The 16005-nt window shown below is 57.9% G+C and overlaps 6 protein-coding genes across 6 annotated transcripts; 2 read left to right on the top strand and 4 right to left on the bottom strand.

Annotated features, from left to right (window-relative positions):
* Positions 1 to 1261: 1261 nt before the first annotated feature.
* Positions 1262 to 2107, bottom strand: MKK02DRAFT_14843 (Mob1/phocein; the record flags this gene model as incomplete). Its single annotated transcript, XM_053085551.1, has 5 exons — positions 1262 to 1538; positions 1585 to 1635; positions 1692 to 1856; positions 1910 to 1929; positions 1982 to 2107. Coding segments are annotated over 5 exons (639 nt in total), but the record flags the coding sequence as incomplete, so codon positions are not given.
* A 579-nt stretch (positions 2108 to 2686) lies between these two features.
* MKK02DRAFT_33623 (transcription initiation factor IIA, gamma subunit, helical domain-containing protein) lies at positions 2687 to 3316 on the top strand (the record flags this gene model as incomplete). Its single annotated transcript, XM_053088756.1, has 5 exons — positions 2687 to 2733; positions 2814 to 2901; positions 2955 to 3014; positions 3061 to 3149; positions 3199 to 3316. The coding sequence occupies 5 exons, from the start codon at positions 2687 to 2689 to the stop codon at positions 3314 to 3316; spliced, it is 402 nt and encodes a 133-aa protein (XP_052946192.1).
* Positions 3317 to 3584: 268 nt separating this feature from the next.
* Positions 3585 to 5981, bottom strand: MKK02DRAFT_45121 (major facilitator superfamily domain-containing protein; the record flags this gene model as incomplete). Its single annotated transcript, XM_053093245.1, has 12 exons — positions 3585 to 3908; positions 3957 to 3982; positions 4030 to 4103; positions 4152 to 4188; positions 4241 to 4392; positions 4442 to 4495; positions 4546 to 4646; positions 4697 to 4752; positions 4809 to 5003; positions 5059 to 5186; positions 5259 to 5369; positions 5413 to 5981. The coding sequence occupies 12 exons, from the start codon at positions 5979 to 5981 to the stop codon at positions 3585 to 3587; spliced, it is 1827 nt and encodes a 608-aa protein (XP_052946191.1).
* A 341-nt stretch (positions 5982 to 6322) lies between these two features.
* Positions 6323 to 9838, bottom strand: MKK02DRAFT_45120 (uncharacterized protein; the record flags this gene model as incomplete). The annotated part of the gene is made up of 2 exons (XM_053093244.1): positions 6323 to 9408; positions 9451 to 9838. The coding sequence occupies 2 exons, from the start codon at positions 9836 to 9838 to the stop codon at positions 6323 to 6325; spliced, it is 3474 nt and encodes a 1157-aa protein (XP_052946190.1).
* A 1693-nt stretch (positions 9839 to 11531) lies between these two features.
* On the top strand, positions 11532 to 12239 carry MKK02DRAFT_33621 (uncharacterized protein; the record flags this gene model as incomplete). The annotated part of the gene is made up of 1 exon (XM_053088755.1): positions 11532 to 12239. The coding sequence occupies one exon, from the start codon at positions 11532 to 11534 to the stop codon at positions 12237 to 12239; it is 708 nt and encodes a 235-aa protein (XP_052946189.1).
* Positions 12240 to 13854: 1615 nt separating this feature from the next.
* Positions 13855 to 15767, bottom strand: MKK02DRAFT_25241 (aspartic peptidase domain-containing protein; the record flags this gene model as incomplete). Its single annotated transcript, XM_053087007.1, has 5 exons — positions 13855 to 14090; positions 14166 to 14687; positions 14734 to 14952; positions 14995 to 15191; positions 15238 to 15767. The coding sequence occupies 5 exons, from the start codon at positions 15765 to 15767 to the stop codon at positions 13855 to 13857; spliced, it is 1704 nt and encodes a 567-aa protein (XP_052946188.1).
* Between the last annotated feature and the right edge of the window lie 238 nt (positions 15768 to 16005).

The following is a 16005-nucleotide window of genomic DNA, read 5'->3' as shown; positions in this document are numbered from 1 at the left end:
CGCGTGCAGCTGTGGCAGCTTCACTCTCCTAGCTTCCCTACGCTGAACCTGGCAGACTGACACGGACCTAGCATCCAGATGACTCTATGCGACCCCCTCATGCACGATAATCAAAGCAGATAGCGACTAGACTGCTCGCGCCCATCTATACCGCCTGCCCATCCGCTTTCCTCTTCTTCGCCTTCTCCGGACTGAGCGCCTCCTTGGCCTTCTCTCCCTCCTCGGTCTCCGCCGGTACATCTGGAATGATCGCCTTGCTCCCCTCTGCATCCAAAGCATCCCCGCCCTCCTTCAGCTTTGCGATTTTGGGCAGACCCGACATTGTGACGCCTTGCTCTTTCGCGCCTTTGCTGGGAGAGGCCGTGTCTGCGCTTGCAGCCGACAGAGCCTTCTGCCTTGCCTCTGGCGATCGCGATAGACTTCGTGGTGGGTTAAGTGGAGATGTGGCAGCAGTGGGTGAGAAGGACGGGCTGATGGTGGGTCGGGAGGGAGATTTGGACGGTGTTCCCGATACTTTGGGTTTCTCCGGGCTGGTCGTGGACGGAGACGCGGCTTGGCTGTCCTCTGGGTCGGTCGACGGAGACGACTCCACCGGATCTGACGGTCCCGAGCCATCACCCTGCGGGATATCGGAGGGCGCTGATGTTGGGGGCAATGGCGACACCGCCCGCTCGGCGTCCAGCTTCCCCGCTTCCTCCAGCAGCTCAATCTCATCCTTTGGTACAGTAACCTCAGCCTCCTCGGACAGAACGTCTGCTGGAGGCGGCGCAGTCTCCACCTCTCCCTTCGCCGGACTCTCATCCTCCTCACCGATATATACCGCCGTCTCCGAGCTCTCCGTCCTCGCCAAGTCGTTGCCTCCCGTAAACGTCGGCACTTCGGGTACGGAAGGAACGTCTGCCGAGTCCGATGACCAGAGGACTGTTCCCCTGTTCTGCTTGCCGCGTCCTTTCGTCCCTCGACCGAGTGTACCGACCTTTTGGGCGCTCGTGCTCGAGTCTGCTCCAGGTACGGGGACCGGCTGAGCCTTGGGTAGAAGAGATGTAGGGGCCGATGCCGTTTCGCTTCCGTTGGCCGGGACTGGTGCCAATGTGGCCGTTTCCGCGGCCTCAGGCTTCGCAGCCTCTTTGTCTACCTCCGCCTCTGTGACCTTCCCTTTCCCCTTCTCCCTGCTTAGCACCTTGACTCCAACGCCACTCTGCCTATCCAGGCTCAATGTCCGCTTGCTCGCCCCCTTCTCCTTCTCCCTCGCCCTGCCCGCCTCATCTGCTTCGTCCTCTTCTTCCATGTCCCCTGCTTCGTCATCTTCTTCATCCTCGGAAGCCTCCTCCGCCTTGCCGAGATTCGGGATGATGAGCAGCTCCTTGCCGACAAGACCGTACGCCTCGCATAGTGCGACGAAGCGCGCATAGAGAGATGTCTCAGATTCGGAGATCAGGAACTGCTCGCGGTGGTGGAAGTAGGCGTGAGAGAAGATGCGCGATAGTCGGCGAGAGAGGGATGGGAAATGAGAGAGCGATCCAGGTGGGATTGACATTCTGCAGGGATCAGGTTGTGATCATTCGAGGTTGTCCGCATACACACCTTGAGGGGAAGTTCTTGGTCGAGTTCAGGATAGCTGTGGCAGAGTCGAGCCTATACAGTCAGCTCATTGCCCGTTCTCTAATACAGGATGTATCAGCTGAACCCACGTATGCAGGATATAGTCGATGGCGGAACATTCCTCAGAGACCCCGCTTCCATGCGCTACGCAGAGGTATTGCCACTGGTCCGCTTTCATCTCGGGACATGATTCCTTGGTGCAGTGACTCAAGAGCTGGGAGACCAAAGGGGTCAGGTCAATCGGAAGCCGTCTGCTACTGTCAGCTTAAGCCTTCGACGTAACTATCCGCAGGACTCAAAAGCTGACCTGAGATGCTCATATATCCACTGGCATCGTCAGCGTATTCATCTTCCACTTCATGTAGATAGCTGCACTTACGACATCCCTGTCGGTGGACCTCCCTTCCGCTGGGACCTCCACGAGCCCCGCAACATCATGAGGGTCCGCCCGGATCTTCAGCGCCAGGTACTCGGCAAGCTGGAACGGGCCATCGATGGCGCTGAGGGCGGGTATGTCATCCACTGTTAATGCAGAAAGAGACTGGATGATCAGCTCTGGCCACTTCAAGACCCGGTTATGGCAGCGAAAGAAGCCGGGACGGGGGGCACACGACCTTTGAACTCACGCTGGCCTTCGCACCCCTCTTCAGGCGGAAAGCGCCCACTTGGCTAGGCTTTGCGGGTACGATCATCTCTAGGTGTTGCGCTGATATTTCGTGTATAGTCTCTGGCTCTGCGTGGCAGCGACTTCTGAGTGGTAGCAGAGGCAATATGGGCAAATCGTCATTGCAGCTCCGAGTGGACCCTTTCTAAATGGCAGCATTCCTCAATCTCGGCGATCAAGGTTTGGGATAAATGGATGAAACACTTAATGCACACGCGCCTCGCCACTCAACTGCACCCAGCTATTGCTCAGCTATAGGTACTTGTTGCACTTATACATCCACCTCACTCGTCTCAGCTAGCTGTAATACTCGCTGACATCTCCCACCTACCCCATCGCTGTCAAGGCGGACTGACCGGTCAATTCGACTCTGCTAACGAAATCTGAGGAACAGCTCCCGGTACCTACGGTTCCTTCAGTATGGCCGGCCAGAACCAGAGCTACTATGAGTTCTACCGGGGCTCGTCGTACGTCACCACCTTCTTCGGCCTTCGGCTCTTCGGCTGACTCTGTTCCTTGTGCGGTGGACAGTGAACTGATCAGTCAGGATTGGCACAGCGTTGACCGACTCGCTGGATGAATTGATCACTCAAGGTGATATCCCCCCGCAATTAGCGATGCGGGTGTTGCAGCAGGTCAGCTACCCACTGACTGGATCTAGTCTACAAGAACGCAGCTGATGGTGCAGTTCGATAAGAGCTTGACAGATGCGCTGCAGAAGGGTGTAAAGACCAAGACGAATGTCAAGGTGAGTCGACCCCGACTTGATGGCGGTGTACAAGCTGAGATTACAGGGTCACTTGTCTACCTACAGGCTCTGCGATGATGTCTGGACATTTGTGGTCAAGAACCCAAATTTTAAGATGGAGGGCATGGGTGCAGGGTGAGCGCGAATCTACCTCGAGTAGTTTTGTCTTATATTGACCGACCAGCTCGGAGATGATCACAGCGCCAAAGATCAAAATCGTCGCGTGCAAGTCCGGGGATGCTGCGGCGGACACGAAGAAGGGCGGCGGAAAGGCGGCAGCAGCGGCGCAGAACGACTACTAGATCGCGCAACGACCAAAATAACGGCCAGTCGAGGCGAGGTAGAGGGGACGAGGCGCTTTGCAGAGCAGAGAAGGGACCTCACACTCTACGTGTTGTATCGATTAGACCCATCTGATGACATTGTACATTTACCAACCTCCCTGCTGGGAGGCGAGGCATGAACCTGTTGACCGTCCGACATATGAGAACGGCACCTGCTCATCATTTCCGCAAATGGCAATACAGAATCATCTCACAGATCCTAAATCAGATACATCATAAAAGATACTCAACCGTATCTCGTTGTTCTACCTTTCTCTGCCATCTCTGCCGTCCCATGACCTGACTCCCGCAACGTCTTCTCGCCCGACCCCCTCATTCTTCCCCCATTCCACTCTTCTTCTTCCTGCGCCTCCTCGTGCGCCCGCTCCTCATCCTCTCTTTCTGCATCCGCGACTCTTCGCCTCTCCTCCTCCATCAAGATCTTGCTGTATTTGCTCCGGGCTCTTATTTCTGGACCCTTCCAGTATGCGATGAAGGGGACTATGCCGAGTACGCCGGCGACCATGCCCATGAGGAAGATGGCCCAGCGGGGGGTGAGTGAGATGTACATCTGGCATTGGTCAGCAATGCCAGGTAAACTAGAGCCGGCTGGACGTACATCTTGCGTAAACATAGAGAATGCACCTGGACTCGTCAGCTGTGCTCAACTATAAAGGTGGGAAGCAGCTCACCCGCAAACATGTTCCTCAAAAAAGACATGCCAGCCAGAGCAGAGGAGGCGTAGGATCCGTAACATTCCGATAAACTGCCCGTCAGTCACCTGCCCTAGCGATCTGTTCGAGGAGACACCCACTAAACAAAGCCAGTGATATACAGTGTGATCACACAGGCTATCGACATCAGCTGCGATTCCTGTGGACATCCGGAGGTATCGGCGCTTACCGATGATGATGATGACACCAATAGCGGGTACCGCCCAGTGTACATCTGGCCGGATAGTGAAGGCGTACAACATACACCCGACAAAAAGTGCGATACCGGCCGTCATGGCTCCATATAGCCGCGCTTCAACACCGTGCTTTGCAACCTTTCGTCTTCATTGTCAGCTGGGTCGTGAGAGGTGACCCCTCTAGCGTTACTTACCGATATATCGCATCCTGGATAAAGTTACAAGCAAACCCAAGGAGACTTCCGATACTGACTGGATTAGCGACATTGCCTCGGATCAGGTTGAGGCAGAGACTGACCAGATAGTAGAGTAGATCAGCCCAGTCTGGGTTGTTGTGAAGCCATACACTCGAGGGTACAGGAATGGCAGCCCGAATACCTGAGTATAGAAAACACCCCACTTCGACCTGTCAGCGAAGGAAGTTCGATCTAAGGGTGATAATAGCTTACAGCAAGGGAGATCCACACCGAAAAGAAGGTGACGATGGGCTCGACGCAAAGGAATACTTCACGCTTGTCAGCTCTCCCTCATGATATCGAATGCAAGGCAGACTAGACTTACAAAGAGGTCTTAGTAAGCTCGTCGACATGGCCGCAAAGAACTTTTGCCTCCCAATCTCACTCCGAGCGGTGTATCTCCCGCCGTCTGTCAATCCACGCTCTTTCCGCAGTACAGCGGCGCGACGGCGGATAATGACTGGTGCGCGAGTCTCCGTCAGGATGAAGACCACGAAAGGTATGTATGCACCAATAGCGACTACCATATTAGCTCTAGTGCGAGTCCCCTCTGCAACTCTGCCAGCTGAACTTACTCATCTCTATCCATTGGATCCATCTCCACCCCAAATCTGGCCGTGCTTCGACCCAGCACATGGCGATGGGTCCGAGACCGGTGAAGAACATGGCCATGAGTGCGAACAGAGCCATCGGTAACCCTCGTCTGGCCAGCAATCAGCTCTGTTCTGGTCCGGAGCAGTTGAGAAAGGAGAGCAGTTGAGAAAGGAGAACTTACTCCTCCGGTATGAAGATGTCTGATATCGTTCCTCCCACTAATGTCGCACCGAGGGATCCAGCAGCACCAATGAGGAAGCGCCCAACGAGGACCGTTCCTATGTTCTTCCCCCTTGAGATCAGCTCCTGTCCTCCTCGTTATCAAGCAGACTCACAACGTCAACATCAGATGCAGAACCGTAAAGATCGCCACAGCGATGATGTACGTCCATTTGCGTCCATACTCCTCACTCAGCGGCGCCAGTACCATCGGCGCAATCCCGAATCCCCAAGCATACAGCGCCAGTCCTGCAGCAGCTTGCAACGCCGTGTTCCCCAGCTCAGCAGTCATAGACGGCACGCCGATCGAATACGCCGAGGTGGAGTAGGCGGTGATGCCTGTAAAGTAAGTGGCTACCGCCACGATTGCCATCTTTCTCCGAGGCGAGAAGTGAAACGGATTGGATGGGGATCCAGAGGGGAAGTCGACCCATATTAGCCGACCGACCGGGGGTGAAGGGGGACCGAGCTGTTTCTGGGCAGGAGACGAAGAGGAGGGTGAGGCAGGAGCGGTGGTGGTGGGCGTGACGGTGCTCTTGGAAGGAGGGTAATAAACCTCCGGACCTCCTGTCGCGCTGACAGAGTATAGTGGTCCCCACGTACACCCCTCAGGCAGATGGGCGGTTCCCCGCGGCGTCCTCGAGCCGCTTGGTGGGGATGAGTCGTCGATATCTGCGGCTGCCATGGCGCAGACTGAGGTCCTGACGGCTTCTGGTCGTAGAGTGAAGTACCGGGCCTGGGCGAGCGCAGCAGTCACTGCCTCACGGGCCTGTCACTGCTTGACCTTGCTGAGTGGATGACAGAGACGACTCGTCCGAAAATCCATCGGCCTCGAGCTCGCTTCGCTTGGCCCGGCCGGCAGGTGCTCGATCGGATTTAGCCGATGCCGTAATGTTTCACCTCTCTTCTTTCGCTACGGCCGTAAGGCCAAGGGTAGACGAAGCGCGAAGGTATCAATTGAACCTATCATCTACAATAGCGAACCCCTACAAATGTCCTTCTACCTAAGAGCTACAAGAAATCCCCTCAGATAGCTACAGCGATCCCCTCCGCATCCGCATCCCCAAAGCTCAGGTCCAGCCCCAAATCATCAAAGTGCAGACTCCCCAACTGCGTCCCCGCCAACAACGCCGACCAGTTCACCTCGCCGCCTCCTTGCCTTGGTATTGGCAGCCCCTCCAGCTCCGCCGATATTGGGATAGCAGATGGTGTGAGAGACTTCTTGCTCTTGCCCGAGGCGTTCGACCCAGGAGTGGCGCTGGTCCTGGAGAGGCGGGACGAGCCCAAGGGGGAAGTGAGGAGCCGGAGGAGCGCTTCCGGCGTGGTGAAGCGGGACCTGGGTGTCGAGGCTCTGGACGAGGCGCCATTGTTCCGGCCCGACATATCGACAGGGACCAGGGTAGGAGATGGGGGAAGAGGGGTCTCGACGATGACGAGCCCGCTGTCGACCGAGCTGGAGAGGCTGGTGTCCCCGGGGTGTTCCTCGGGGTCCTGGATGACCGGCTCCCGCGGCGCCCCTCCCGACAGATCGTGCTCTGGCTCCTCGTACAGCGGAGTGGCAGGCACGCCCTCCTTCTCCTGGTCGGACGAGGACGCCTCGGAATGCGAGTCGTCCGTGTCTTCCGGTACTGCCTCCTGGGCTGGCTCGACGGGTATGACGGCGACAGGGGGAGGGGAGTGTATAGGGGCTGGAGGCGCCAGCACCGACAGCGCTGATAGCGGTGAGGTCGCAGGCAAGATGGTTCCTGCCGACAAAGGGGTTGATGGCGACACCGGAGCACTCTGCTGGAGAAGCTGTTGGGCGCCTCGCGAGCCGGAAGGACCGATACCCCGAAGATACTGGCCACGCAGATCGATGACGAGCGGACTTCCCGATGCTGGCCGCTTGACCTTCTCAGCCTTCGCCTTGACCTCCTCCGCCTTCTCCGCCGTAGCCCCCTTCACCTCCGTTGGCGTCGTCGGCGTGTCGGGAATAAGGAGGGGACCCATGATGACCCCCTCAACGGACCGCCTGCGGACCTTGGGTGTTGCAATGAGCACGCCCGTCTGGGGAAGAGGTGCCATCCCCAGGAACTCCTGTAGCGATACACCTGGATTCCGTCTTGTAGTGGGCGACACATGCATGAGTTGGGCATGGACGATAGACGGTTGCTCGTCGTCGTCGAGCGAGCCGCAGCTGGATATGGAGGATGCCTCGGAGTCCCGCCGTTTGTCATGTGGCGCCAAGGTTTGTGCCTCGATGGTGTCCGGATCTGCGGCCGAGCTGGACGAGTGGGGAGCATATGAGTCGTGTGCACCTCCGTCGGATGATGGTGGAGGGGCAGGACAGGTGGGTGGGAACTCATAGTCCGAGTCGAGGATGTCGAACGGCTCCGTACCGAGGGTGGACAGACCGAGGAGGTTGGTGACCGTGTCCGAATGGCCGATGTCTGAGGAAGCGCGGGATGGTCCTGCCAGCGGAAGCTCAAATTCGTACTCGTCGGCAGAGTCCGCCTCGCTCTGCTCCTCGACGCCCGCCATGGGGACAGAGACGGGTTCCCTTGGCAGCTCGAATGACCGACGCCTTTGTCTCTCATACTCTGCCACCGCCACTGTATCCTCCTCTTCCACCTCCCTCTGCTTCCCCTTCCCCTTGCTTTCAACGGCAGGGGTCTTCCGATACACCGCCGGCAGCTGCGGTACCATCGGCACCTCCGCCTCGGAAGGCAGGGGTATCATCCCCGATATAGACGACTTCTTCCGGAACGCCCCGCTCATATTGCTCAACGAGAACCGCTTGGACAAGCCGCGGATACCGCCCGCCGACTGTGGGCCCTTTGGCGGCTGAGCGATGGAGCTGGGCGTAGTGGGATACGCCTCGCTATAGCCTGAGCTGGACGCGGTGCCGAGAGCAGGAGTGCTGGATCCGCCTTCGAGTCCGGCGAATGGCGCAGGTTTGACCTCGATCCGGAGGGACGGCTTGGACTTGGCACGAGACAGCTTCCCCTTCTTCGACGTGCTTGCCTCCGGTACCTCCTGCCGGAAGTCGACCGAGCCCCGCTTGACGTTCCGCGGGCTCGCTGGCAGGTCCGGTGCGCTGGGCATGGGCGGAGCAGCTTCATTTGACGAGAAGAAGAGCTTTTTGAGTGACTTTTGCCGTTTGAGCGGTGGCATGGGAGGTGGAGCTGCGGATGAGGTGGAAGGCCCATCGTCCGATGACGAGCGCGACAGGACCGCGGTGAGCGATTTGGACCGTTTTGGACGGGTCACGGGAGGTACGGGATGGCTGATGGCCGCTTGTGGAGGTGGAGGAGGGGGTGTGGGAAGGCCGAGAGGATGTGCAGGGGGCGGCTGGTAGTGCACCACCAGGGGTGGAGGGGGCGAAGCGGAGTACGAGTCCGCTCGGCTGGTTATTCTCGACGGTAGTGGCTTTAGCTCGAAGGCTGGCCCGAGGACAGCTTCCGGGCTCGTCTCGGCCTCATGCGATATTTCCAGGTCGAAAGGCGCGACCGTGTGTATAGCCATCATCGGTTCGAACATCCGCCGGTGTGGTGGTGACGATGGTCGAGACCTGTCCCGGACGACAGCCAGGGGCAGATCCTCATCCTCTTCTTCCGCCCTTCCGCCCTCTCTTTCAGAGACAGGCGGCATCATGACATTTGGCGGACTCTGCGCTGCCTCCTCCAGCGGCAGTAAGAGAGTGAACCGTTCCAGCTCCAGACTGTCTCGCTTCCGCTGCTCCACCTTGCTCATCCGCTTCCCGATATCCGCCTCGAGCTGCCGCCTGGTCTTGGGCATGATGATTCCTCTCGTAGCCGCCGGTCGACCGGATGCGGCGGGACCTCGGGTGAAAACTGGCGGGGGAAGCATGAACTTGTCCGACATGCCGATCCAGTGACCGTGCTCCTGCGACACAAAGGTGGCGTGTGCTAGCGAGTTCATGGCGACTCCCCTTGGCGGTGAGACCGGTGGACTACGAGAAGTGGGTGGTGAGATCTCGGTCGGGTCTGTGATGACGAGGGTCGCGGCGACTGTCGCAGCGAGGAGCGAAGGGGGCGATTGTGGTCGGACCCGTGGAGGTACCAGGGAAGATGGATGGGGAATGGGGTAAAGCATAACGGGTTCACCTTCGTCTACCTCGTCAGCTAAGTCCTTGCCACGAGTCGGAAACTCACCCTCTGGAGGTACTAGTCTGACCCTGGGGAGTGTCTTGATCCGCTCCCAATCCAGCTCCTCTGATTCCCCTCTCTCCCTTGGCGGTGGTGGCGGGGCTTTCCTGCTCGCTCGTTTGCTCCATCTATCCTTGCCCTTACCCTTCTCCTTTCCAGCCGTTTCTGATATCCCCTCATCCGTGTCTGCCGCCGAGTAGACCGAGTCTAGAGTACCGGCAGACCGTCTCATCAGGGCAAAGATGGACGGCTTGTTTCGATATCCACGAGGAGGTGGTGATGTTGGGCGGGGCGGAGGAGAGCTGAGATGCGCTACTTCCGGTATGGGCGGACCATGAGAGCGATGCCGAGCAAGGGGATGCGATATTGACGGTCGCGAGTGGTCCGAGCTCATCGTGATCGAGCAAAGATGTTCTTTTGGCTCTAGGGATGCCTTTGATTGAACCGTATTTTCGTCTAGTGAGATTAGCGTTTGCGTGGACTAACAACGAGGAAAGGTGGAAGGTACCAGTACTCACCTGTCACATCCTGTGTGATTGTCCCATATCAGTGAGACATTCCAAACAACCAAGCGCGAAGTCCCCTCCATCCCGCCCCGTCAAGCGGGGATTCCTGGTCAGACATGTTGATGATTCGGCCCGGTCCGGCCTCGCCACCTGGAGGTTTCACCAAGAACGCTATGCCAGTGATGGTCGATACTTGGCTTCAGCTTGCGCAGTGAGAACCGCTTGCAGGACGCTAGTGTGATTGTGCCTGAGCATGAAGCTGAGGGCCTTGGCGGTATTCCCGTGAGAAAGAGGGTCTTGTATATCCTGCACTGCCTAATATGGCTCTGCATACCGAGCGCAGCAGGGAGCCTGTGTAGGATAACAGTCGACAGGTGAGGTGTAGCGCTCGATGTAGTCGATATCGTGGATGCTCTCAATCCCGACGCAACTCCCCCCGACGTCTCCTGCAGCGGTGGCGCCGGAAGCAGTTTAGTCAGTGGCACCAAGCGCGTTGACGACATGAGGAATGAGGCGCAAAAGTCTCCTCCACTGCCACCCGCCACCAGCAGACGGGGAGCCAAAGCTGCAAGCGAGAACGAGGTCAGGACACTACCGAAGGAATGGCCCTCAAACGTTATCGTCGGTTGTGCCCGTGAGTCAACCGCAATGCTGTATATGCTTGTCTATCAGTGGAAGGGGACGATGTGGCTTGCACGAGCTGGTGTTCGACAGCGAAACGCAAATTGCTAACTTCCAGGGCCTCGCGGTGAAGGGCTTCAGCTCAACAGTTGCTGCGCTGCGTGTTTCTGCATCGTCGCAGTCTCCAGTGATGAGTCTGCCCGACCCTGGACAATCAATGAGCACGTGTAATAGTTCCTTTATCGCCCGTGCTGAGAGAGCGATAAGAAAAGCTGTGCTGCGACGCGTATCGTCTTGATGAAAGGTGCTGGCAAGGCGGTGCTACCATGCGGCCACGCACGTGTGATAGAGTAGCGGATGTTGTAGTCACTGATAGCGATAAGAGAGAAATACTCCGCTCATATCTCTTGGTCGGAACGGTAGCCACGCTGCTGCAAGGGGACCTATCCGAGTCCGAACTGTGCATTCATGGCGCTCAGACGTCCATGCTAGACAAGGCAGTAGCTCCCTCTTCTGGGCGATGTTTTCTCCCCTGCTCGCGCAATCTGGCGTTCCACAGATCTGGCCAGCAGTGCACAGCCCCCTTGAATCTGGTCCGCGTTTGAACTCGCAAGACGAGATCTAGCCAGACGCAATCTAACGAAACGCCATATCACGAGAATCAAAGGCAAGAAGATGAAAGGTTAGCTAAATAATGGTCTCCTTAAGATCTGGCCAAAAGCTGTGCAAAGCGCGGGGTGGGCATGTATGGATATCGACTACGAGGTGTTTGGAGTGATCGCAGACGGTTGACGGGCGAGATATAAAAGCCTGGCCGAGGCCCCCTTTTTCTTCTTTCATACTTCATCCTTCTCAATTCGCTCATCCCCTCCCCATCCACATTATCTGCCCAATTTCCATATATATACCACACATATCTCACTCCCCCACACTACTACCACCACCCCAACATCCCACAACATGTCTTCCCACGGTCTTCCCACCGAGAATCCCACCGACGCTCCCACAAGCTCCGGTGCCTCTCGCCGAGTCCCGGTCCTCTCCTTCGCGGATGGCGTCGCTCTGGTCGCCTTTCTCTCATCACCTGAAGGCGCCACTCTCAGGTCGGTGCTGGGTATCGATATTCCCGAGCCCACTCAGACCTGGCAGGATGCAACGGGCCGAGGCTCAGCACCCACGTCTGCAGGGTCCGGTGTGCCGCGCGCTTGTGGCACATGCCCCGGCTGCCTGAGCCAGATGTCGCTTGAGGATCTGGAAAAGAAGATGACGGAGATTGACGCGGACATTTCTCGTTTCAGGTCGGAGGAAGAGGACCAGCAGTCGATCGACGAATTGTTGTCGGACAGGGCGGACCTCCAGACGGCGGCCGAGAAACTCAGGATGTGCCATGAGCGTTCGATTGCCGGTGTCCGGAGAGATGTCAGCGGGATGTCTCTTGATCGTCTGGAGGCGGAGCTTCGGGAGATTGACAGGGATGCTTTACGTTTCGGGTCCGACAGGCAGTCGGTGGAATTGTTGATGATGGGCAGGGCAGTGGTCGAGGAGGCTGCAGCGAGCCTCAGGTCGCAGGGGCATGAGCAGGCTGAGAAGACCGACCCGCCGGTCGAGATGGAGCAGGAAGAGGATCCGCTGAAGGCCGCGGAGGGTGGCGCTGCGCCAGCCAGCTGATTGCCTCGCCTGCGCACTTCCCTACGTCACCAGAATCCACTTGCTCCAAAGCTTCCGCTATCATACACGTTACTACATACACATACGTACATTCCCTCTGTCACATGAACCATGAGCACATTTGATACGATCCAGCATTTACGGTACTGACCCACATTAGAGTAGTAGTCGGGACAATGAACTGCTCAAGTCGATCCTGCTTGACTCTCTGGCAGCTCTGCTCGTCCCGCTGGTCAATCGGAAGATGACGGACCCATGGACAACCTCGCTGGCTGGAACGCTCCCCGGCGTCTCGCACAGCTCGGGTAGAGGCTCAGAAGCCTCACTCATGACTAACAGGGGGCTCTGCTGCCACCCAGCATGCCATCGCACCTCATGCAGTCCACCACCGACCGATCGAGGCCATCGACTCGCATTCTAAGGAAGACCATGCTCGAATAGTCAGATACCCCTGACTCACAATCTAGTGGAACGCGTAGACAATACGACAAAGGGCAGGTGATGAAAGGTTGCTTGAGATCTTACAGTCAGGCGCTCGATGCTGTGTAAGAATGTAAGGGGTCTCTGGAGTGTGAGGAAGTGTGCCCTATTGGTTTGAGCATGCTATGGACATAGGATATGAGAGAGGCCCAATGTCCGTCGCCACCTCTCTCACTCTCTCTCCATCGCCCATTGATCATCCCCCAGTGATCATACCCCACTGACTCACTGCAATCGCCTTCTCATGCACTCGCCCCGCCGAAACAGCAACATGAGCGAAGAACAGAGCATGTCTGGCCCGGCCCTCACCACCGAGGAAATGATGAGTGCGCTGGGTGTCACATTGGAGAAGTGCGCAAGAAAGAGCGACTCGAAGGTCTTTCAGACGTGGCTCGGCAGCAAAGCGGGTGCTCATTTCGTTTGCCGACACCCCATTGCGTCAAAGGACAGTCAGCGCGTGGTCCATGACACCCTCATCCACCTGATGACGCCCCTGTGCAGCGAAGGGGTGGGGAGCACGTACGTTTGCTCTGGCCATCGGGACTTGCAGATCGGTGGGTCGAGGAATGATCAGAATGTCAGTTAGGTATCGAAGAGTGGGAGTCCCAACGAAGAGAGGTAGAAGGAACATGTGGCGTTTGTACAGTCGGCGGAGTTAGCCACGTGAACATTGGAATTGTCGGCACAGGCCTGCGTTGAGCTGTCCCCATTCAGCGCAGACCACATCTTACTCGTAGACTTGATGTATCATCTATGCGATTTGACAGTCCTGCTCCATGCGTCAGTAGAGTCTCAGCACGCAGGCTAAGCTTGTGGCTCGCCTATACCAAAGTACGAAGGTCAAAGGGTCAGAAGGCAGCTGGAGTCCGAAAGATGCCTTACGCAGCGCGACTGGGAGGGTGAAGACACAGCGAAGACGATAGCTGAGCACGTCATATTGCATGAGTACTGAAGGTCATTGCGTAGTGCAGTGTATACGTGAGTGTCCCTATCGCGGTCGCTTCTCTAATCCCTCAACACCTCTCCTAATGCACAAACCCGTTCTAACCCTTGACCCTTGACCGACCATCAAGATGTCCTCTCCCTTTCCTCTTATCAATTAATGTCCATAACCCATCATGACCCCAATCCCATCTCATAACGCCAATACCCCCACGAACCCCGCCAAACCCATCATCGCTCCCATCCCCATGCCCAGCACCGACCTCCCCGCTGCCGACTTGGCTCCACCCGCCTGAGCCGCACTACTCGCTGCGGCCGCTGCGCCGGCGATAGCATTGGCATCTCCTGCAGTGACCACGGCCGTGACCGTGGCGACTACGACTCCGCCCGCTGAGCCCGACTTGGAGGCCGAGCCCGACGACTTGGATGCTGCGGATCCCGAGGCGGACGGTGGCGGAGCCGTAGCGAAGGTGGAAACGCCCGAGTTGGAGCGGGACGAGGGACTCGGCAGAGCCGACGCGACCGAGGCTGTCTCTGCCATTCCTGGATTTCCATCGTCGAGGGATCCGCCGGAGGGGATGACCGCCGCCGTAGCAGACGGAGTCGCGCCACTAGCACCGGCGAGCTGCGCGAAGCCCACCGCGGGAGGGTTGAACCGGTAGACCGAGTACACATTCTTGAGCGCACTGTCGCCGACGATCCACTGGACGGGACTACCAGCCGGCAAGTTCTGGATGAAGACCGCGCCGGTACAGTAGTTTTGGTCCGTGCCGTACCGACCGAGGTTGAAGTCTCGGTCTGTGACCTTGATGGTGAACCCGCCAAAGGCGAGCTGGAAGTCGATCTTGGTGGTACAGGGGTATTCGTAGTAGTTGCGGTAGGAGCCCGACATTTGGCGCGAGCCGGGGATGGCAGCGAAGATGGAGGCGACGGTAGCTGAGGGCCCGCCGATGAGGGTGGTTCCGGTGTCGACCGCGACGCTGTTGCCGGCGCTGAGGGAGATGGAGGTGCCTTGCATACTGACGGCTAACATGTCAGCGATTTCTATCGAAGTAGGGATGGGCCAACGTACAGTCCATGGGGATCTGCCAGTACTGCGCTCCGCTGGGCACATTCACGTAGGTGATACCGCCCGAGTAGAGGCTCGAGTCGAGGTAGCCGAAGGTAGCCTTCCCGCCGTTCCCCTCGAGCCGGCTCGCACCGGCGACATCGCGGTATCGAGCGAGGTAGAAGCCGAAGAGCGGTTGGGACCATGCACCCGACTGGACCAGGTTAACCCACCATGGGATAGCTGTGGAGTCAGCTTGGTACGTATACGTAACAGACAACTCACCCCTGGAGTAGGCGAGAGCGGCGAAGCTGAGACCCATGATACCGCTGAGCGAGTCCGAGATGAGGCCGCTGGACATCGAGTCGCTGATGGCGAATGTCTGGGAAGCGACCGAGTAGCCGCCCAGGGAGACGGTGTCCTGAACGAGGTGGCCGGCGGTGCTGCCTGAGCCGTATTGGATACCAAAGGAGTTGTTGGAGCTGGACATCAGCTATACCTCATCCGAAAGGCGAGATATGGACATACGTGACGTGAGAAGAGCTCGCCGCTGCGTTGAACTTCTTCTGCGAACCGCACCCTGAACACCCACTCCCCGTGATCCACAAGTCCGCACTTCCCGTGTCCAACACTACGTCGAACGCCTGGCCTGGCGTTCCTACCGAAACCTGACCCGAATAGCTAGCATCCAGATTATGGTTTGTCAACTGCACCTCGCCGGCCCGAGCGCCTAGACGTGGCAAGGCGATGAGCGAGGCAAAGTCTCCAAGCCCATCGTTATAGCGCGTGTCGATCTTGGCTTCTTCGCGGAGCAGCCAAGTCGGATCGAGGGCGTTTCGCGAGACAAGGGAGCGGGAAGCGAGGGACGCATCGATCGACCGTGCGATGTGGGAGTGGGAGTGGGTGAGGAGGACTTCGTTAGGGTCGGCTGAGCGTGGAGAGGGGGGAATGGAGAGGTGGAGCGGGATCGCGAAGGGTTCGGGAGCAGGAGCAGGGGCTGCGAGCGCGATCGAGAGTGAGGGGATCAGGAGAAGGAGGGTGAGGAGAGAGGGCGACATGATTGGAGGGATAGGGGGAACCGTCGTTGTCGGTCTTTTTCGGCGTGAGGTGATGATGAGGAGTGGGCCTAAGAATCAGCTACTTAGTACAATAGAAGGGGTTGATGATGGAAAGGGGGGACGGTCCGCTGGACGAGGCAAAGGACCCGACGTACAATGGAGGGGTTGAGGGCGGGATCGACTAGCGAAGGAGGGTTGAGGTGACTATGACTGCGCAGCAGATGAGAAGCTCGATCAA

This window comes from Dioszegia hungarica (assembly GCF_025882075.1).
Source record: "Dioszegia hungarica strain PDD-24b-2 chromosome Unknown MKK02contig_8, whole genome shotgun sequence".
NCBI classification, from domain to species: domain Eukaryota; kingdom Fungi; phylum Basidiomycota; class Tremellomycetes; order Tremellales; family Bulleribasidiaceae; genus Dioszegia; species Dioszegia hungarica.
The sequence above is the reverse complement of the archived record's forward strand: the minus strand, read 5'-3'. Positions and strand labels throughout refer to the sequence as shown.